Genomic DNA, 22,738 nt, shown 5'->3' with positions numbered 1-22,738 from the left:
CAGAACATTAACCCAGTCCCTGGGACCTTGGGTCTTGTTTCTAAAATGGAACAACTTGTAAAGGAAAAAACAAGTTTGGCAAGAGTTTCTCCTCAGGTAGCTTGAATAACCTAATTAAACATGCAGTTTTCAAATTAAATTTCCTACCACAGAAGTGGAATTGTTAAGTTTCACAAATTTCCACACTTGATACTTGTCTAAGAATAATTTTTTTTTTTCAGGCTAACCCTCTTTTCTTCTTTGTCCGCACTCTCCCTGGGTGATGTCATCTAGTCCCGTGATTTTCAAATCTTGCAGTTCTCTGTCTCCAGTTCACACTTGTTTCCTGAACTCCAGGCCTGCAAAGCCAACTGCTCCCTTGCTTTTCTGTGCTTGGACACTTAATAGACTCCTCAGTCTTCGTGTAGTTGGAACAAATCTCTTGAATTTATGACCAAACTTGATCACCCCTCCTTCTCCCCACCTAAGTGAAGAGCAAGCAGCCTTCACCTGGTTATTCAGGAAAGAACCTTGACCACCCTCTCTTTCACTCACAGCATCGCCTGCTGTGTCAGCAAGCCCTGCCTGAAACAGCACAGGAACCCCTCCACTCTCCCTACAGCCCACCCCAGCGCAGCAGCCCCCCACCAACCCCGTCCCCCCAGTCCAGGCCGCAGCATCTCTTGCTCTGACAGCTCCAGCAGCCTCCTAAGGCAATCTCTCTGCTTCTCCTTTGGCCACTGTCTCAGCCATGCTTCCTCCCACCACGCCACTTGAAGCCAGAATCCATTTAAAAGCATAAATCATATCGAATTGTTCTCCTGCTCAGAATCCCCCAGCAGCTGGCCATCACACTTGGGCTGCAGTCAGGGCTCCGCGCACGGCCCTGCCAGCTCTGGGTCACCTCCTTTCCTCACCTCTTCAGCCACTCTCCTCCTCTCTCCATCACCCCAGACACTCATCTTGCTCCTCCTTGAAAACACCACATCTGTTCCTACCACAGGGACTCGGCCTTTGCTCTGTCCTCAGATCCTCTCTCTTTCCTCGCTTCATACAAGTCATGAAAGGCCATCTTCTCCAAGAGGCCTTCCCTGACCACCTCATCTAAACAGTTCTTCACCCCTGCCCTCCTCATCCACTTTCCCTGGTATCATTTTCTTCATGCCACTTACCACTCCTGTCTGGCTCCTCCACTTGAATTTCAGTTCCCCGAGGGCAGGGATTGTGTCTGTTTTGGTTACTGCTGTATCTGCAGTACATAGACTAGGGCCTGTCATGCAGTAGGAGAGAAAATATTAGGACGAATGAATGAATGAGCAAGAATAACGCCCGGCCCAGCTTGCTTCTGTGTCCTACAGCTACAGCTAAGTCGCTTCAGTCGTTTCTGACTATGTGTGACCCCATAGATGGCAGCCCACCAGGCTTCTCCATCCCTGGGATTCTCCAGGCAAGAACACTGGAGTGGGTTCCATTTCCTTCTCCATTCTATGTCCTATGAGCTTGCATACAGGGTGAGAAGATAGTCTCACTTGTGATTTTCCCAAAAGCACCATTTAGGAATTGTTTCTGAATTGAGCACATAAGATATCAGAAGGCCTCACTTCTAGAGCCACATGACTGGTGTCACCCAGAGCCACATAGTGTCGCCCAGAGTGTGTTCTTGGAGAACACACAGCAAGGGAGCAGGTGCAGAGTTCACCAGATGGAAGCAAGGCTTCCTACAGCACAGCCATCTAGCCCAGGGTCATGCAAGAGGTGAAGTGCAGAGAGCAGGCAGGGAGTCCAGCACTGACCTCGAAGCCAGCCCTAGCTGCAGTCCCAGAAAGCTGAGCCAGCCAGGGCTGCTGTGTGACCCTCTCTGGCTTCAGAAGCACCTCTGGAAGCAGGCACAACTCGCGATCTCTGCCAGACTCCAGCAGACTCCTTGTTCCGGCAGTACTGTTGAGATCATCCTATTCCACCAAGAAATTTGCCCAGGAATCATGTGCACTCAGTCACTCAATAAGAGTCGGAGGTGAGTGAGCACGCACTCCCTGTCTCAGGGCCCCACACGCCTCCCAGAACCTAGACCAGAGTCCTTCCACCCAGCCAGGACAAGAGGTAAGCCCTGCAATTGCTGAGTGAGGTATTGGAGCAATATTAAAGCTTTCTTCACTTTCTGTTTGTGATCATTTAATCTTAAGCATTGTCTTGAAAAAAGTAAAACCTGAATGTGGATTTTTTTTTGTAATTGAAGTATAATTTACATGCAATGAAATGCATAGGTCTTTGTTAATAATTCGTAACAAACATATATGCCATTACTCAAATCAAAACTTTAACCATTTCTATCACCCTAGCAAGTGATCTCATGTTTATTCTGCCCTGTGCTTTCTCTCCTCTCTTGAAACTCAAATTACATGTATGTTCAGGTCAGTTCAGTCGCTCAGTCATGTCTGATTCTTTGTGACCCCATGAACTGCAGCATGCCAGGCCTCCCTGTCCATCACCAACTCCCGGAGTCCACCCAGACTCATGTTCATCGAGTCGATGATGCCATCCTACCATCTCATCCTCTGTCATCCCCTTCTCCTCCTGCCCTCAATCTTTCCTAGCATCAAGGTCTTTTCCAATGAGTCAAGTCTTCACATCAGGTGGCCAAAGTATTGGAGTTTCAGCTTCAACATCAGTCCTTCCAGTGAACACCCAGGACTGATCTCCTTTAGGATGGACTGGTTGGATCTCCTTGCAATCCAAGGGACTCTCAAGAGTCTTCTCCAACACCACAATTCAAAAGCATCAATTCTTTGGTGCTCAGCTTTCTTTATAGTCCAACTCTCACATCCATACATGACCACTGGAAAGATAATAGCCTTAACTAGACGGACATTTGTTGACAAAGTAATATCTCTGCTTTTTAATATGCTGTCTAGGTTGGTCATAACTTTCTTTCCAAGGAGTAAGCGTCTTTTAATTTCATGGCTGCAGTCACCATCTGCAGTGATTTTGGAGCCCAGAAAAATAAAGTCAGCCACTGTTCCCCATCTATTTGCCATGAAGTGATGAGACCAGATGCCGTAATCTTCGTTTTCTGAATGTTGAGCTTTAAGCCAACTTTTTTGGTCTCCTCTTTCACTTTCATCAAGAGGCTCTTTAGTTCTTCTTCACTTTCTGCCATAAGGGTGGTGTCATCTGTGAATCTGAAGTTATTGATATTTCTCCCGGCAATCTTGATTCCAGCTTGTGCTTCTTCCAGCCCAGCATTTCTCAAGATGTATTCCACATATAAGTTAAATAAGCAGGGTGACAATATACAGCCTTGACATACTCCTTTTCCTATTTGGAACCAGTCTGTTGTTCCAGTTCTAACTGTTGCTTCCTGACCTGCATACAGGTTTCTCAAGAGGCAGGTCAGGTGGTCTGGTATTCCCATCTCTTTCAGAATTTTCCACAGTTTATTGTGATCCACACAGTCAAAGGCTTTGGCTTAGTCAATAACACATGTATGTTAGTTCTATTCAGATACTCCCCTAGCTCTCTGGTGATCTGTTCAATTTTTTTTTTTTTTACTGTATTTCTTCTCTGTGTTCAGTCCTTTTTATTATTGACTTATCTTGGAATTTGATCTCATTACCTGCTCTGTCTAATCAGCTTATTCTTATTTAAGTCCAGTTAATAAATTGAATATATTGTATATTCAGTTCTATTAAAGGCTTGCTCTTCTCTGAATTTGGTTCACTTAGACATATATTCCTTTATTACTATCACATGACTAAAAATAAGGTATGAATTTTAGTCCTTCTGAGTCTTTTTTGTTGTTATAATAGGAATAGCAATCTTTTGGAAATTTCTGTGACTTATACAGAGGTATACTTCTGTCTGAAATTTTGGATGCCTATTTTTTTTAAAATATCTTCCATATTATTGGAAAATTGTAAGAACAGTACAAAGAACTCCAAAATATTCTTCACAGAGGACCTCATTGAAGTTTCATCCTAACAATGTCCTTTATAGTAAGAGAAGTCACATCGAACCACCCATTACATTTAGTTGTCATCTATCCTCAGCCTGCTTCAATGCAGAACAGGTCTTTAATCCTTTTTTGGCATTCATGTCCTTGACATTTTTTAAGATTATAGGCCAGTCATTTTAATAATATCTCTCAATTTGGGTTCGTCTCATGTTTCTTTGTGACTACACTGAAGTTGTGAATTTGGGGCAAGAATAAAACTGAAGTTATGATGAGCTCTGCTCCTCAGTTCAGTTCAGTCGCTCAGTCGTGTCTGACTCTTTGTGACCCCATGAACCGCAGCACGCCAGGCCTCCCTGTCGACCACCAAGTCCCAGAGTCCACCCAAACCCATGTCCATTGAATTGGTGATGCCATCCAACCATCTCATCCTCTGTTGTCCCCTTCTCCTCCTGCCCCCAATCCCTCCCAGCATCAGGGTCTTTTCAAATGAGTCAGCATCAGGTGGCCAAAGTATTGGAGTTTCAGCTTCAACATCAGTCCCTCCAATGAACACCCTGGACTGATCTCCCTTATGATGGAGCTCTGCTCCTGCATCCCATCAACTAAGTATTGATGGCAACCTGTCCCATCAGTGGTAATGTTAACTTTGATCACTTGAATAAGACGATATCTACCAGCTTTCTCCACTGTAAAGTTACTCTGTTTTCCTTTAAAACTAATAAATGTTTTTTAATGAGATATTTTGAAGCTGTGTAAATATCCTGTTATTCCTTTCTCACCCACCAGTTTTAACATTTATTGATTTTCTTGGGCTGAAATAATTAATAATATCATTGCCAAATGAAAATTTTCTACCGCCTTCATTTCTTCTATTATTATTAATTGAAATTCTACTATAAGGAACACTTTTCTACTTTACCCCATTTATTTGCTCAGTTTTTAAAACTTGCTGTGGATTTGTGGATTTCTGTTTATTCAATGGGATATTACCTGCTGCTATCATTATTTTCAGGAGGTCCAAGATTTGGCCAGCGGGAGCTTCTTCAAACTGTATTCTGCATCTTTTGATATGTTCCATGATTTTTTAAAAAAAGACTTTTCCTTACTTTCTGGTACAAGATACCCTGGGCTATTCTTATACTTTCCCTGCCCCTTCCCTGGAATAAGCCATTTTTTTCAAAGAGCCTTGGTTCCCATTAGTGGTGAATTGCATTTAGAAACCAAGACATGAGAATAAAATGCACTCCTTACTTCTACTACTACTAAGTCGCTTCAGTCATGTCCGACTCTGTGCGACCCCATAGACGGCAGCCCACCAGGCTCCCCCGTCCCTGGGATTCTCCAAGCAAGAACACGGGAGTGGGTTGCCATTTCCTTCTCCAGTTTTCCTTTAAAATTGGAGGAAGTTACAGTTCCGTACACACAGGCAAAGTCGTATCTGACTCTTTGTGACCCCATGGACTGTAGCCCACGATGCTCCTCTGTCCATGGAATTCTCTAGGCAAGAATACTGGAGTAGGTTGCCATTGCCTTCTCAGGGCACTCCTTACTACTGGAGTTTTACTGCTCCTGACTTCTCTCTAGAAAAGACATCCAGGAGACACACACACACACACACACACACGCAGTTCATTGTCTAGAGTTCCTTTTAGCTTCCCTCTTTTCTTATTTGTAGCTCTCTCCTGTGAGAAACCTGGCTCCCATTATCCTCTAGGTATCCATCTATTGCTTGGTCCCCCTGTATATAAAGTCATGTCCTCACCCCATCTTCCTCCCTGGGCCCTTGTCCCACCTGCCACTGCCCATGCACTACTGCTAGAACCAATCTTGCCTCATTCTTTGGTCCCCTTCCTTGTGGTACCCCACTCCCCACTTGGCCACCACCATGCTCTGCTGCCTACCTCTTAACTTGTGAAATTAAAATAATATTAGAATTTTCTCCCCTTGGAATAAAATAGCAGAAGTCATCCTGACACGTTTGGATGTAAAATGATAAGTATGCTTGTTGTCACAAATCAAACATCGTTTTGTTTTGGCCAATAAGACCTGCTTAGAATGATCAGTTCAGTTCAGTCACTCAGTCGTTCGTGTCTGACTCTTTGCAACCCCATGAATCACAGCATGCCAGGCCTCCCTGTCCATCACCAACTCCCAGAGTTCATTCAGGCTCACATCCATCGAGTCCGTGATGCCATCCAGCCATCTCATCCTCTGTCGTCCCCTTCTCCTCCTGCCCCCAATCCCTCCCAGCATCAGAGTCTTTTCCAATGAGTCAACTCTTCGCATGAGGTGGTCAAAGTACTGGGGCTTCAGCTTTAGCATCATTCCTTCCAAAGAAATCCCAGGGTTGATCTCCTTCAGAATGGACTGGTTGGATCTCCTTGCAGTCCAAGGGACTCTCAAGATTCTTCTCCAACACCACAGTTCAAGAGCATCAATTGTTCGGTGCTCAGCCTTCTTCACAGTCCAACTCTCACATCCACTCATGACCACAGGAAAAACCATAGTCTGATATTTTGGTTTTAAATATTGTCCCGTTTTGCCACTCTAGATAAGGTTGATCCAATAACTGATACAGAATGACTTCTTCCCAGGCTTTAGTTAGAAATGTGTCAATGAGAGCAAAGCCCTCCCTCTCTGCTGATTCCGCCTCAGGAGAGGAGGACCAGTCAAAACCAGGTTTGTTCTGGTCAATATAAACTAGAGATGAGATGGTGTTATAGGTCAGAGACCCACACTGTGCCTAAAGGCATTGCTTATTCAGAAGATACTTCAAACCCAACTCAGTCTTTTTTTATTTCTGTTATCACAAGTGATCTGAGAGTGGTAAGTCAGTGATCTTGTATTTATCACCAGCCACCTCACTACACTGAGAAATGTCCTGCTCCTAAGTGGCCCTGCTCTGAGCTTTGAGGTAGAAGACAGGGACGTAGGTTACTGGTGGTAACTATGTCTTTTTCCTCCACTGCATCCCATTCACAGACTTCTCTTTAATTTGTAACTTTCTGGTGTTGGAAGAGCTGAAGTTTGCTTTAAACATGCAGGTTCAGTTCAGTTCACTTGCTCAGTCGTGTCTGACTCTTTGCGACCCCATGAATAGCAGCATGCCAGGCCTCCCTGTCCATCACCAACTCCCAGAGTCCGCTCAGACTCACGTCCATCGAGTCGGTGATGCCATCCAGCCATCTAATGCTCTGTCGTCCCCTTCTCCTCCTGCCCCCAATCCCTCCCAGCATCAGAGTCTTTTCCAATGAGTCAACTCTTCGCATGAGGTGGCCCAAGTACTGGAGTTTCAGCTTTAGCATCATTCCTTCCAAAGAAATCCCAGGGTTGATTTCCTTCAGAATGGACTGGTTGGATCTCCTTGCATTCCAAGGGACTCTCAAGAGTCTTCTCCAACACCACAGTTCAAAAGCATCAATTCTTCGGCGCTCAGCCTCAGGAAAATGACAATAGGCTATCTGGCAGTGACCCCAGGCTTCCCTATCTCTTCTGTGGCAGGAACAGTTCTCAGCCACTTTCCAAAGAGCTGCCTAGTGCTGTGTTGAGTGTCGTATCCCTGTATTTACCTCAGCTTTGTAATTGTTATATAATACTTTTAAAACTCATAACCTAACTTCTGCCTCTGGCAGTGTGGCAGAGAAATATATTTTTAAATCCTTTTAGGCACTGATGTGCTGGTAAGAATGTAAGGAATACTTAGAGGTTAAAAAAAGGCAAGTGAAATCAGGAACCCAGAGAGTAATGTAGCTGGAAGCTGGCTTTGCCTGGAGGGCTTTGGCCAAACTGGGTGAACCTTAGCTTTGGTTTGATCACCCAGCATAATTCAGGGCAGCAAGGACAAACCCCAGGGTCCTTCCAAGTTGGATATATCTGGAAAAATTTCTCTCCTTCCCATCATAAACCTGAAACTCCAAGGGGTTCCATCCACAATGGAGGACTGAACAAGAAAGAAACATACCCTGTCACAAGCCAGTGCAAGAAAATGTGCTTGTCTCAAGTCTTGGCACAAAATTAAGAGTAGAAAACAATTAGGGGGAAAAATCTCATGATAACATATAACCATATGGTGATATCTGTAAGAAATTGTAACTCAGATGCAGACTACCTAGGTAGTCTGTAAAATCTCAAGTGTAAAATTGAGCTTAACGCAGAATGATAGAGTACCTAGCACAAGTGCTTAGCTCAAGATGAGCCCATCTTCAAACTGTGCATCCAGAATTTTCACAGATCTACTCCCAAGAAGTGTGAGATCACTCTTAAAAAAATAAACTTGAAATGCCATGGGGGAGAAACACCATGCAACAACCAGCATAAATAACAAAGTGACTCGGAACATAAAATATATATATGTTCAATGATTTTTGAAGGTGTAAATATGGTAGAAAATCAAGAGATTCTTGAGATGACCATTCATCCTCATGAAGAACTAAATAGAACTTTTAGAAATAAACATTCAAAGATAAACGCTCAGTGAGAGAGTGCAAGAGTAGATTAGAAAAAGCGTGAAGAATTCAGGAGCTAGAAGATGAATTAGAAAAAAATTACATAGAATGAAGCACAGAGAAACCAAATATGGGAAATGTGAAAGAGATAAACAGATACTGAGATAGAAGGAGGTAGAATGAGGACTTGTAGCATGTGTCTGATCAGAATGCCTGGGAGGGAAAAAAAGAGAAATAATGGAGCAGAGACGATATGTAAAGAAAGATGGCTGTGATGGATTGATGAAAGACGTGAATCCTCACTTCCCAGAAGCCAAATGAATTGCAAGCAGAACAAATGCAGAGAAATCTGCATACTTACCTAATAGAGGGGCTTCCACGATGGCTCAGATGGGGAAGAATCTGCCTGCAATGCAGAAGACTCGGGTTCCATCCCTGGGCCAGGGATGGAACCAACCAACCCTCTCCAGTATTCTTGCCTGAAAAATCCCATGGACAGAGGAGCCTGGCAAGAGGAGTACATGGTGTTGCAGAGAGTCAGACACAGCTGAGCGACTAACACTTTCACATCATGGAGAAACTGCAGGAAAACAAAGTGAAGATTTTAAAATGATCCAAAGAGAAAAGATGGATTACATACAAAAGAATGAAAAGGCTGTCAGCTGACATCTCAATAACAAGGAAGCCAAAGAGCAGAAGAATAAAATGTTTATTGAGTTGAGAGGAAAAAATCTGTGGACATAGAATTACAGAGCATCAATCACTCTTTTAAATGAGGGTAATATGGATATTTTAGACAGACACAACTAAGAAAACTCGAGGCGTAAGAAGGAATTATGAGGAATAAACATAGAATTAATATATACTATTTTCTTTTTTTTTTTTTAAGTGTGCAACTCAGTGGTTTTTAATATATTCACAAACACATCACTGAACACCACTATCTAGTTCCAAAACATTTTCATTATACTAAAGAGTAACGCTATATCCATTAGCAGTCACTCCCTATACCTTCTTCCCCTTAATCACTGGGAAATATTTAATACTAATCCACTTTGTCTCTATGCATTTACCTATCCTGGACATGTCATATAAATAGAATCACACAATATGTGGCCTTTTGTGCTCAACCAAGTAATATTCCATTGCGTGGATATACCATGATATGTTTACGCGTTCACTGGCTGAGACATTTGGATTATTTCCACTTTGGGGCTATTATAATAATGATGCTTTGAGTATTCATTTACAGATGTTTATACAGACATGTTTTCACTACTCTGGGATACACATCTAAAAGCAGAATCGCTGGGATATATGGTAACACTGTATGTTCTTCTTTTTGAGGAACTCCAAACTTTCACAACGGCCAAACTTGTTTTATATCCTCACCAGCAATATTCAAGGGTTTCAACTTCTTCACATTCCCATCAACACTTACTACTTCCTCTCTCTTTGACAGCAGTCATCCTAGTGTATGTGAAGTAGCATCTCACTATAGCTTTGATTTGAATGGCTATTTAGCAGCAGCAGCAGCAGCAACAGCAACAGCAGCAGCAGTAACAGCAGCAGCAGCAACAGTACAGTTCAACTCCATGTAGTATCAACTTTTCTTCTCTTCTGAGTCTTGTACCAATTTCATCTTTTCTTTTAACTCCTTCTGATCTCTGGAATACTGTTCAAATATTGGTTGATAAATATATATTCCTCCAGCAATTCCAAGGATGCTAGCAAAAAGCAGTTGTGGAAAAGTCAATCTTCCAAACATTTTTTCATCAAACACTTCACAGCCCAAGGATGGTTCTAAAAAAACAAACTCCAGTAAGAATTAAAGATTTTAAAATTTAAAAAATAAAAAACTAAAAATTAAAAAAATTAAAAAAAAAAAAAAAAAAACAAACTCCACATCCGGGAACTCTCTTCAGGTCGTTCTGCTTCAGCTCCCCGCCGCCTCCTGCCTGCACCCGCAGAGTTGAGATCCAGTTCCTTTCAGCAGTTTCCGGACCCAAGCCGCAGAGACCACGAAACCAAAGGAAGGGAACAGTCCCTCGAGAAAGAAACGTAGCAGGGAAAGCGCGGACCAGCCCGCGGCGAAGACGTACACGCGAATATATATACTATTTTCATATATTTAGGTCAAGGGAGGAGTGGTTATAGTTCATATGGTCTGAGGTTCTTCCTGTGGAGGGTAAAGTTATTAGTTAATTTTGCGCTTAGGTTAATTTATACATTTTTAAATTTATGGATTAGAGAGTAGAAGAATAAGAGTATACTTAATTTTCATCTGAGTAGAAGAAAAGAATGAAAGGTGAAGTATTCAATCCAAAATAAAGAAAGAAAAGAGAGAAAGAGGACCATGGGAAAAAGCGATCAACAATCTAAATAAACTATACAGATGAATAATGGCATGTGTGTACAATGGGCACCATACGTGAAAATGAATTGCAGGCATATGCAAAGGTGTGGTGAAACGAGACAGTATAAGAGCGAGGAGGTCACTTCACAGGTAAGTAAGTATAGGGTGTTCCATTTCTGTAAAGTTCAGAAACACGTTTAAAAAAAGAGCAGTATATTGCATAAAAATACAAAGATGAGCTCAAACTACAAAGAAAAACAAAATAATAATAGACAAAAATTCCAGGTAATATTTACCTCTGAGTAGAAATGAGGGAATAAAATAGGAGGAATTCAAAACTAATGAAACTTTTTCAAGTGCACTGATGAGTACATAGTTGTTTATGGTATTGCATGCTTCGGCTGTGCACAAAGTATATAAGTATTGTTATATTCACTCATCATTTCATAGGAATAATTTAAACATGCACAGCCACTTTAATTTTGTCTTTTATGTTTAGTGAAAAGTTTCTGATGCTGTTTCATTCCAGGTGCGATAGCTAGGCGAAATATAGTGACTATCGTTTATCAAATGACTATCCTGTTCCCTATGCAGTAGCCGCTCTTGTCATACATCGAATTTTCAGATACATGGGGATTTATTTCTGGACCCTCTTCTATTTTATTGTCACATCTACAGTCATTGATCTGTCTATTCCTCAATCATTATCTTATTGATTTGATCATAGCAGCTTTCTGGTTTGATGTTCTGATATCAGGAAAGGCACATCCCACTTCACTATTGTTTTTCTTATTTTTCTTGGTTATCTGGGGCCATTTATTCTTCCAAATAAACTTCTTGAGATTATTTTATCCAATTCCCAAAAGAGTGCATTAAATTTGTAAATTTATGGTAATATCTTCCCACCCAAGAATATGAAATGTCTTTGCATTTGTTCAAATCTTATTTTATGACCTTCAATAAGATTTTGTAGTCTTTTTCATATCAGTCCTATGGCTTTCTTGTTAAATTTATTCATAAATATTTTATGGTCTTATCATTATTATGAGTGGACTATTTTCCCTTTTTCATTTCTAATTATTTTGCTAATGAAGAGAAGAATGGTTAATTTTGGCATATTTATCATCTGTCCAACCACGCTCATCATAATTCTCTTAAAATTTTCATATTTTTTCACTAGAACCTCTTGGTTTTCTAAGTATACAAATATACAATTAGTGAAAAGAGATAATTGTTAGTTGCCTCTTCCAAATTTTTACTAATGTTTCATCTTGTTTTATTACACTTCCTTTTTGAATAAAAATGGTGATGACAAGTACCCCTGTCTGGCTCCTGATCTTTACTTGAAGTAGTGGTTGACCATTTAAAAGGACATATTTAGAAGTTGTCCTCTGTGCCTTTTTTCCTTAAAGTTTTTATTTAGAATGACTACTGTATTTCAGAACTTTTTTTTTTTTTCCCATTTTTTGGTCTGGGCCTTGAGATACATACTCTACTTGATCTTGGAAGATTTGAGTCCCAGTGCTGACCATTCTCTTTTAAATTCCTCTGATTTTCTTTTTGGTTCAAAAATCATGACTCTTGAAAACCCTCTTTGTGCTGTGCTCAGTCCTCCTGGAGTTTTGATATCTTGTCGACTGTTGAAGTTACTATCCTTCTCCAGCAGCTGGAATTCTGGTTGTTCTTTCTCCCCCAGGAGGCCAGACCCCCTAATGTAGATGGTTATTGTCCACTGCCTGCTCCCCGAGCTCAGATTCAGATGCTGAATCCTTCGCTGGGCCCCTGCGGAGACATCTGAAGGAAGTCTCCCACTCGCCATTCAGCGTGTGCACTGCTGGGCTCAGAGCTGGAGCACACCCAGCTGTTCAGGCAGGATAGATAGCTAGCCTCCCTGGGCCCCCAGGCCCACCTGCCAGAGGCCTCAGCAGCTGCTCGGTTCAGGCAAACCAGAGTAGAAATGGAAGTATCTATTTAAGACTCTTCCTGAGCTTTGTTTCTATATTATCCAGCATGTATTTTTATGATTTAGAGAAAAGCGCAGGTCTTTAAGAGGAGAAACTGATACCCTTCTGGTGGTTATTGTTGTTTAGTTGCCGAGTCATATCCGACCCTTGGCAACACCGTAGAATGTAGCCAGCCAGCCTCCTCTGGCCCATGGGATTCTCCAGTCAAGAATACTGGAGCGGGTTGCCAATCCCTTCTCCAGGGAATATTCTGACCCAGAGATCGAACCTGCATCTCCTGCATTGGCAGGCAGATTCCTTACCACTGTACCACCTGGGAAGCCTGCCCTCCTTACTAGAAAGTACTAAATTTTTCTGTGCTAATATCAGATATTTTTGTTGCACTCCATTTCTTGCTTTAAAGGAATAATCAAGAAGTACATATTATTCAGTTTTGTAAGATACACCAATGACAGGTGATCTACCAAGATAATGTGTCGACCTGGGGGCAGCATTTGTACAGCAGGTAAATGGCCCTGGAAGGATTTAGCAATCCCCTCTGTGCTCATAGGTCTAAAGTGTTAGGGAGCATCCTGGTGGCTCATGCTGAGTGTCTCCACAATAATCCTCGAAATAATTGGAGGCAGCCCAAGATGTCACGGCCTTGAATCATTAGCTGGTGGAGAAGCAGGAACAAACCCACATAATGAGGTATCAGCAAGAGAGGGGACCCACCGAGAGCAGCAACATCTGCCCCCCTCAGCTGGAAGACGCAGGGACCCCCGAGGACCCAGAGAAAGTGACAAGGGAGCTGAGTACCAGGAGGAAAAATGAGGGCCCTGGAGACAGAGCGTAAGACAGATGTGAACTGGAGAGGCTTTAGGCAAAGAATGGAAACCTGGGGATAGGAATGTATTTGGAGGAAGTGCTCTAAAACAAAACCATTTTGTTAAGGAAACTCTCCCAGGGGCAAAAATCCAATTGTGCTTCACATTTTTATGCAGCTTTTCTTCCCAAGAATGTCTTCAAAATAACCCTTCAAAGGCCAGTTGAGATAACCTGGTAGGACAAATAGAGGCAAAAACAAAGAAGGAGGGATTATCATAGTTGTACTACAGCCCAAAGATGTGCATGTTAGAACACAAGCTCTCACAGACATCCTAAATCCAGTCTCAGGGAATTTCTAGGTACCCCCTCATGTCACTGATATGGAAACTGGGCTCACGTGTGACTTGCTTTGGTGGAATCCAGACAGAATCCAGTCCAGTCCAGTCCATTCTCCCACCAAATGCTGTCCGCTGTTTCTACTCTATTACTCAAGTTGCCATGTCTGTTTCTTTAGAACCATTGATTTCTGGTAACTCAGACCTCCAGCCAGCTGTCTTAGGTCTCTGAAGTGTGTTGATAAGATTTGGTCTTTCTTCTGATGTTTTTCTCAGCCCTCTCTGTGCCAGGCCCTGTGCCAAGCTCTCATCAGCAGTAGAACCTGGTCTTTGCTCTGAAACCAGAGAGACCACTGCATGCCCACCCTGGAGCTCTGAGTGATGGTGGAGATTGGCTACAGAGGCCCTGCTCTACTATCTGGGGAGCCATGTGAGTGGGGGTCCCCACTTTCACAGCGAGAAGTGCTGAGCGCCAGCAAACAGCCAGATAAAGATCCAGGCTAGCAGTCTGGGAGCCGCTTTTAAGTGGAGTATGCCTGTGGGAGGCCTCAGGGAGAAAGTTCTAGAAATCATGACTTGGGTAGCTCTACTGTCATCAATACACTATAGAGGGAGGCATGGCATGACAGTGCAAAAGTTTCCCAGCGGGGAGAGAAACACCAGGACCGACTGAGGAGAGCAGCCTGCTACAGCCACCGGACGGGGGCCCACGTCCAGGCTGCTTTCGAAACTGTGCTCAGGTCAGAGGCCCTGAGGTGCAGAGTGGAGGCTGCAGGCCAGTGCTGCTCACCATGCAGCAGTGCTGAAATCACCATGTATGATTTCAGATGCCCCCGAAAGCTGGGCAGACTTAACTTGGGTCAAGCAAGTTTCCAGTGCAGGGGAAACTTCAAGGGAAGCATTTCCTCAAAATATTATGAAGTGTGCTATTGTGACTCTGCCTTTTAAAACCAGGCAATACTTGCAGTAGGAATTTGTTCCCCTTTTCATTAAGGCAGACCTCCTGAAAACTATAACTAACCCACACTTTACGTACACTTACGTCAGTAAAACCAAATGGTTTCTTATTTTTCAGTCTGTTTATTCAAATGTTTGAATTGAGCACCTAATATATGCCAAGCCATTCACATGAATCAGCTCATTTAATCCTCAAAAAAAAAAAAAGATCCTGTAAAAGGCAAAGCATCATTATTCTCGTATTTAAATTAGAGGGAAAAGAGAGTGGGAAACTTGACTGGGCTCACACAGCTAACAAGCCCGGGGCTGGAACAATGTGAGCTTTAACCTTGAGTTACTCGAAACCCGGGTGGGATTCAGGAATCACATAAGGTCTAGGATGAGTCCACCGTACACGTCCAGCTCCAGCGTGCCCTCACGTTCCCACACACCTCATCTGTCTTTCTCGAGTGAGAGTCCAGCAGAGCTGAGCTCGGTGGTTTGCAGTCTCATTTCCTCTTCCTGGGGTCTTTTGTGAGGCTGGGGGCTCCACAGGAAGGAGGCAAGGATGAAATTCCTGGCAGCTGACTCAGGTGACATCTGCCACTGTTGTTGACATTGGGAAAATTACCCAGAGCTTGGGAATAAGGCCAAGGGAGGGTGGCGAGTCCTCTTGTGTCATACAAGAACATCTTTTAACAGACTCGCCCCAAATTGCTGCACCATTCTGAACTAGGGAGTTATATCTCTGTTCACCTCATTAGTTTGTGTCATCAAAGGCCCACACTATGCATTACACATTAACTTGAAGATTTGTTTCCAGTAAAAATGCAAACTATTTCTTGCTGGTGGAAAAAATAAACCCCAAAGGGTATGGTGTTCTTGCCCTGTAGGTCATTCCCCAGTTGTCTGTCTTTCCTGGCAGTCTTATCCCACCTAATCTCTGCAACACCCGTACCTCCACCAACTCTCCTTTGAACCAGCTTCACCTCCCTGAGGGTCCCTCGTAACCCAGTTGAATACATCTTAAACACTGCTCATTTTATATCCTCATCAGAGTCCTGTTTTCAGGTTTTAGAGGAGTGTCCTTTGGCACTTACATTCTTCATCCCTGACCAGAAATAGTTACCTCCAGAAACCCTGCCCAGGGAGGTGGGACAATGTGTAATGTCCTGGTCTGGGCTTTGGTCTGCTCTAGAATTGGTTAGAATCAAACTCCTCAGGCAGAATTGAGAGCCCGCTGAGGGTTAGAAGTCCTTCTTCCCTCTCTGTGTGCCAGGCATTTCTGGCTTTGACTGATTGGTGTGTTTTGAAGCCAATTTGTCAGACCTTAATTTAGTATCTGTGAGCCACACACAGAACAAGTACCATTACCTTCCAGTGATGGGTAGCCATATGTTTCTATTAAGCTTTGGAAGCTGGAACATTGGTCAAGTGTTTCTAAGCTGGTCAAGCTTCTTTCATGAAGCACACAGTGGTCTGGGCTTAGGACGCGCTGTGTGGTCACTGAGAGGACATCACGTCTGCCCAGCAGTCACCTTAACAATTTCAGGGGGAAAGGCCAGAGGAGGGGGGCAGGGGGCCACTGAGGCTGAGAGACATCATAATGGAAGGAGGGGGTTGCAGGCCAGGTGTCCATGCATGCAACGTGCGGGTTTAGAATTCCATGTTCTAAGATCCAAGCAGGACTTTCTCCTGTGATGCTGTAAGCCTATAGCCCTCAGAAAAGTTGCTAAATTGGCCTCCAGGCTGCGTATTCTTGGGATGTGTGAGCAGCAGAGATCCTGCTGACCAGGAGTGCTGATGTCTGTGTGTGTCCTGATGTTGGAGAAGCCCAGACTAGACATCTGAACCCTTCTGGCCTGGGTTCCTTGAGGGAACTCATATTCCTGGCTGAGCTTATTATTCCAAGTCTGAGAGATTTGGGGTGAGACTCATTCAAATCTAGGCTCCACCACCTAAAGTCTACTTGCTGTCTGACCATCAGCATGTCACTGCAGGACTCATATTTCCCAGTCTGTAAAGTGGGCAGATGTACATGCCACATTCAGAGTGAGGTCAGTGCATCTACCCCAGAGGGCTGTTACAAGGGCTAAGTGAGGATTAGATAAGCTCCTGTAAATATGAGGAATGGTGCCTGGGCTGGCGTCGGGGGTGAGGGGGCTTGTATTGGAGGACAGGCCTTTCGACCAGGTGGGGAGCAGGTGATGCTGAACCCAGGAGAGGGGGCTCCCCTCCAACACTGAGTTCCCACAAGCTGACTGAAGCTTTCAGGGAGCCAGAGTCACCCCACTTCCCTGGGAATACAGATGGGCAAACAGCAAATTTGACTCTACAGACTGGTTCTGCCCTGTGAGATCTGCCCAGAAGCAATCCAGGCCTGACCCTGCTGCCTCTCCCGCCTTGTTCTGTACCCCGGGCTCTGGCACCCCAAGCTGCTGTGCTGTCCAGGGTCTGGGGCTCTGCCAGATCTCAGACCTTTCAGATCTCAGGTCCTCTCTCACCTCCTCTCTTCCCTGACCTCCAGACGGAAGCCGGCCCACTGCAGTGCCCTGTTTAACTCCTTCCTGCCCTCTTCTCCAGCCCACATTTGCCCGTATGTGTTCACTTGTTCACATTCTTGTGCGTCTTTCTGTGATATCAGTGAACTGAAGCCAGGGCCCCCGTCTGCCTGTGTCCCCGGCCCCTAGGATAGGGTCCTAGAGTAGTGGCCCATGGCAGGTGCTCCATAAATATTGATTGGATGAATGGGTGGATGGAGGGCTGGCTGGCAAGCACTCCTGAAGTGCCTGGTTGTTAGCCCCAACTCCACACGGTGTGTAGAAACTGCACTGGCTGTAGACCTGGGTCTCTGCCTGGCTCTCATACAAACCTGAATTCTGCAACCACTTCCAAGGCATTTGGCTGTCTTCTGCAATGACAGATTCAAAGTTTACCAGACACCCTGTCTCCAGACCATCTTGGGCATGTCTAAGGTTGAGTTGTCAGGGAAGATGTGGGCAAGTACTGTGACCATTACCCAGCTCCAGCTGATACAGCCCGCATCACTGCTCCTCTACACACACTCTTCCAAATGCAAGCCCTCACTGTAGGTCTTTAAAAAACGTGCCCACAGCACAAGATACAGGCTTCAGCTCCCTGCTGGATCCCTAGCGAGGCACAGAAAGTAACACATATAATCTCTGCATGCCTGTGTCTGCTGACAGGTGGGCCCTTCATCCCTGTGCAAATACATTCTGTCTGCAGAAACCAGAGGCCACTTCAGTGACAGGCAGGAGTTCAGGGCAGGCAGCAGTGAGGCCATCAGCAGGCAGTGAGGCCATCAGCAGGCAGTGAGGCCATCAGCAGGCAGGGTGGCCAGTTCTTGGGACTGCATGTGCGCCTCTCACCTCCAGTGTCCACATCGCACTCTCCGTGGCCTGTCTGGGGCCCTGCAGAGTGTGCAGCCACCGTTGTTTTTGTTCACTCATTCAGTCGTGTCCAGCTCTTTGTGACCCTGTGGACTGCAGCACGCCAGGCTTCCCTGTCCTTCACTATCTCCCAGAGTTTGCTCAAACTCATGTCCATTGAGTCGGTGATGCCATCCAACCATCTCGTCCTCTGTTATCCCCCTTCTCCTCTTGCCCTCAATCTTTCCCAGCATCAGGGTCTTTTGCAGTGAGTCAGCTCTTTGCATCAGGTGGCCAAAGTATTGGAACTTCAGTTTCAGCATCAGTCCTTCCAAAGAATGTTCAGCGTTGATTTCCTTTCAGATTGACCGGTTTGATCTCCTTGCAGTCCAAGGACCTCTCAAGATTCTTCTCCAGCATCACAGTTCAAAGGCAAGAATTCTTCGGTACTCAGCCTTTTTATTTCTACTGTCCAGCTCTCACATCTGTACGTGACTCGTGATTCTGCAGCCACCATAAAACCACGCCATCACCTCACTAGGGCTTTGGGGTGGGGTGGGGCCAGGTAGTGGGGATTTCAGCTCAAGCCCTTCCCCAGGGGACTGAGACAGTACTGCTTATAGAGAGACCAAGAATGACCTCCACAAGCTGTGTGAGGGGAGGGGCTTCCTCAGAGGGCGAGCTGAGGCTGAGTTCTCAGACGGAACACCGGAACACCGCACTGGGCAAACGTACCTGAAGGCAATGAGCATCCCGGAGTGGAACTCTAAGGGGTTTCCCCTCCTGTGCCATTCGGGCCATATCCTGCTCGGAGAGGATGCCCGCTCATTGGTGTGCCCTGTGCAAGGAACCAGTTAGAGACTGAGTCAGAGTTTGGAAGCGAAACAGCCAAATTGTCTGTGCTCTGCCCTGCGGTCAATGGTCACAAAACGAGAAAGGCTTCCTGCTCCAGGTGAATGGGGAAGGCTTGCTCCCTCTGATCCCTCCCCTCGGGCTGAGTGGCTCGTCTGACCACTGTTATCCTCCACTGCCTCCACCCATGCCCTGAGGTAGCAGTTCCAGGTCTGAGGCAGTCACGTGGAGAATCCTCATTTGAATCTCAGAGGGAGGCTTTAGCACTGACTGGTACAGATGGACTTGTTTCTTCTGCCACCATAACTTTCATGTAACAATTCCCATGTCTGACTGTGTTCAGTAAATTTAATTAGTGTTGAAAAGCACTTATTTGGTGAGATGATCGGTTTCTAACCTGGGTAAATGGCTTTCTTTATGACTATAAATTAAGCGCATTATATCTTTTCCAGGCATCGTGGTCGTACCTATAAATACTGTAGGCAGTTGCTGGCAGTCTCACTTGGTTACCTTTCCCATTACTGGTTTATCATCGTCCTGGTAGGACTGGGGAATTCATTCTGTTTTAATAACAAGGAGGAAGTGGCGACAAGGGGCTCGTTTCTGAAACCACACTTGGCAGGTGTCTCGGTGGCGGGGCCGGGGCCCCTGCACCCCTGTGCACAGCCTTCTCAGCTCTCTGTGGGCCTGCCGGCCACAGACTGGGAAGGACAGTGCAGGGCTTTCAAGTGACTTTTGTCCTCATTGCAAATCATTAGGGATCACATATGTGCCAACAGCCCATTTCCATGTCGGAGAGAACCTGAGTGTTCTTGGCAACTTGGATGAGCACAGGTCGGCACGAGTGTTTTCTTGATACTGGCCCCTCAGAGCACGGCTTGGGAGAGGTCCCCAGAGCCGCAGTGGCAGGACGGTCAGACCTGGGCAGGGCAGCGCTGCTTGCTCCTCAGAGGCGCTGGCTGCAGCCTGGGCTGTGGGCATCTCAGGGTTCTCCCTGCACCTGCCCATGCCAACTGGCCCTTCCTTTGATGTTTGCACTGGACTAGGTGGTGGGAAAAGGAGTACGTCGAGGCTGTATATTGTCACCCTGCTTATTTAACTCATATGCAGAGTACATCATGAGCAACGCTGGGCTGGAAGAAGCACAAGCTGAAATCAAGATTGCCGGGAGAAATATCAATAACCTCAGATATGCAGATGACACCACCCTTATGGCAGAAAGTGAAGAGGAACTCAAAAGCCTCTTGATGAAAGTGAAAGAGGAGAGTGAAAAAGCTGGCTTAAAGTTCAACATTCAGAAAACGAAGATCATGGCTTCTGGCCCCATCACTTCATGGGAAATAGATGGGAAACAGTGGAAACAGTGTCAGACTTTATTATTTTAGGCTCCCAAATCACTGCAGATGGTGACTGCAGCCATGAAATTAAAAGACATTTACTCCTTGGGAGGAAAGTTATGACCAACCTAGATAGCATATTCAAAAGCAGAGACGTTACTTTGCCAACAAAGGTCCGTCTAGTCAAGGCTATGGTTTTTCCAGTGGTCATGTATGGATGTGAGAGTTGGACTATGAAGAAAGCTGAGTGCTGAAGAATTGATGCTTTTGAACTGTGGTGTTGGAGAAGACTCTTGAGAGTTCCTTGGACTGCAAGGAGATCCAACCAGTCCATTCTAAAGGAGATCAGGCCTGGGTGTTCTTTCGAAGGACTGATGCTAAAGCTGAAACTCCAGTACTTTGGCCACCTCATGTGAAGAGGTGACTCATTGGAAAAGACTCTGATGCTGGGAGGGATTGGGGGCAGGAGGAGAAGGGGACGACAGAGGTTGAGATGGCTGGATGGCATCACCGACTCGATGGATGTGAGTTTGAGTGAACTCTGGGAGTTGGTGATGGGCAGGGAGGCCTGGCATGCTGCGATTCATGGGGTCGCAAAGAGTTAGACATAACTGAGCGACTGAACTGAACTGAGGTGGTCTCCGAAGGGCCTTCCTGCTGTGCCCCTCCTGGTTCCAGCCCCCTGTACCCCAGCGAAGGCCCATCTCTACAGACAGTTGCTTCCCCTTCATACTGTCATCCCTCCAGCTCACCACTTGGAGAAAGCAAGAGAGATACACCCCTGAGCAGATCACCGCATACGGGCCCCCTCTACCCTCCCATCCCAGCTTCTAGCCTAGAGGTTAAACAGAGTTAGGGAGGACAGTTTTGAAAACTATTGTATTTCACAAATCCTGAGTCAGTGATGGGGGCAAGGGCAAGAAGACAAAGGCTCTGTACCCTGGGCATCTCCTGAGGCCAGAGAGTCAGGCAGGCCCTCCTGGGCTTAGAGGATTCAGAGAGGGGCACTCTTACTGGCAGGGGCAGCAGAAATGGGCCCCAGGGGTACACTGAGGCTGAGGTACCCAGAGAGATGGCATAGCTTGTCGGTGTGGGCACTCCAGCCAGGGCAAAGCCCCCAAAGCAGGCACTGTGAGACCAGAGGCTCAGAAAGCTGGTCTCAGTTTCTTAAATGGAGCCGCTAGTGGGTGTCCTTCACATCACATGGGAAAGTTGATGAAAATAGTGATACAAAGGCATCATTATCTTGAAAAGAAACAAAGGATGATATTTTTAGAGCCTGTTAGTTTCTTCTAGTAGCTGCCAGCACTTTCCCGGGTAACCCAGGAGAATTTTGCCAATCAAACAGGCTCCGTGGCAAAGCAGCCATAAACACTGTGGGTGGGGGGCCTCCAGCCCAGAGCCTCCCACTGTCGAGCCAGCAACCTGGCTTCCTCTGCCCGTCAGCCTTGCCAGCAGGGTGAGCGGGGGCCCATGAATGCCACAGAGTCTTTGCAGTGACACGCCAACAATTAGCAAAGTGGATAAAAGGAGATTCACACGCCCACTTAGGATCTGTACTTTTATACTGCTAAGAGATTTTTTGACCTTCTAGTTTATTGTGATTCAAGAAAAAGTCAATATTTCTTAGCTTTCCAAGGCTGGAAGAATTTAAATGAGTTATTGAATCAAGCAGTTAATCTACTGATAACTGACTTTTTTCCTTTCAAATCTATAATGATGAAAAGCAGACTTAACCAAAAACAAGTTTTTCTTTTTTTTTTTTCCTTAGGCATTTTAATCCCATAGAGTAGGAGTTGAGGCTGAAAGTTCAGTCTTGACTGCCAGGGCCATTCTGTCTTGCCAGTATTTTGAAGAAAATTTAATTAAAACTTAAAAGCAAAGACTTCTGTGGCCATAAAATCTGTATACATGTCTCAATTATTTGTGTTTTGATATCCCTTTATAACTCTCAATTTCCTATCTGTTGCCATTAATGCCATGTGGCCATCATCCAGTTTTCTGGGCTCCTGAGGAATGTCCCATAGGTGATGGATGCTTATTTAAGCGTCCACGTAAGTGAGCCTTTTCAGCAAGAAACCACTCTGCCCCACTGCTCTGGTGTTTGAGCTCGGGACACCACTGCCTGACATCGTCATGGGTGTGTGTTGGGTACAAGAGACACACAGCACCGTGGCAGCTGCTGTTTCCATGATCTCAGCCCTCCTGCCCGTGGACACAGGCTGTAGTATTGTGCCAGAAGGACTGTTGTTATTGTTAGTCACTCAGTCGTGTCGGGCTCGTTGCTACCCCATGGACTGTAGCCCACCAGGCTCTCTGTCCATGGAATTCTCCAGGCAAGAATACTGGAGTGGGTATCTGTTCCCTCCTCCAGGGGACCTTCCCA

General features: G+C 45.2%; 2 protein-coding genes across 6 annotated transcripts in view; one reads left to right on the top strand and one right to left on the bottom strand.

Annotated features, from left to right (window-relative positions):
- FSTL4 (follistatin like 4) overlaps positions 1 to 22,738 on the top strand; it is a 739,698-nt gene that overhangs the window by 489,275 nt on the left and 227,685 nt on the right. The window lies entirely within an intron of this gene.
- Positions 9,245 to 10,216, bottom strand: LOC138441288 (protein PIGBOS1). Its single transcript, XM_069592044.1, has one exon. It carries the CDS (start codon positions 10,142 to 10,144, stop codon positions 9,980 to 9,982), a length of 165 nt encoding a protein of 54 aa, XP_069448145.1. The 5' UTR covers positions 10,145 to 10,216; the 3' UTR covers positions 9,245 to 9,979.

The sequence above is a fragment of the Ovis canadensis genome, chromosome 5, assembly GCF_042477335.2.
Source record: "Ovis canadensis isolate MfBH-ARS-UI-01 breed Bighorn chromosome 5, ARS-UI_OviCan_v2, whole genome shotgun sequence".
NCBI classification, from domain to species: Eukaryota; Metazoa; Chordata; class Mammalia; order Artiodactyla; family Bovidae; genus Ovis; species Ovis canadensis.
The sequence above is the reverse complement of the archived record's forward strand: the minus strand, read 5'-3'. Positions and strand labels throughout refer to the sequence as shown.

What these genes read in the sequence shown, in the direction of transcription:
- LOC138441288 (XM_069592044.1), bottom strand. Translation starts at nt 10,144, where the DNA reads ATGTTTGGAAGATTGACTTTTCCACAACTGCTTTTTGCTAGCATCCTT.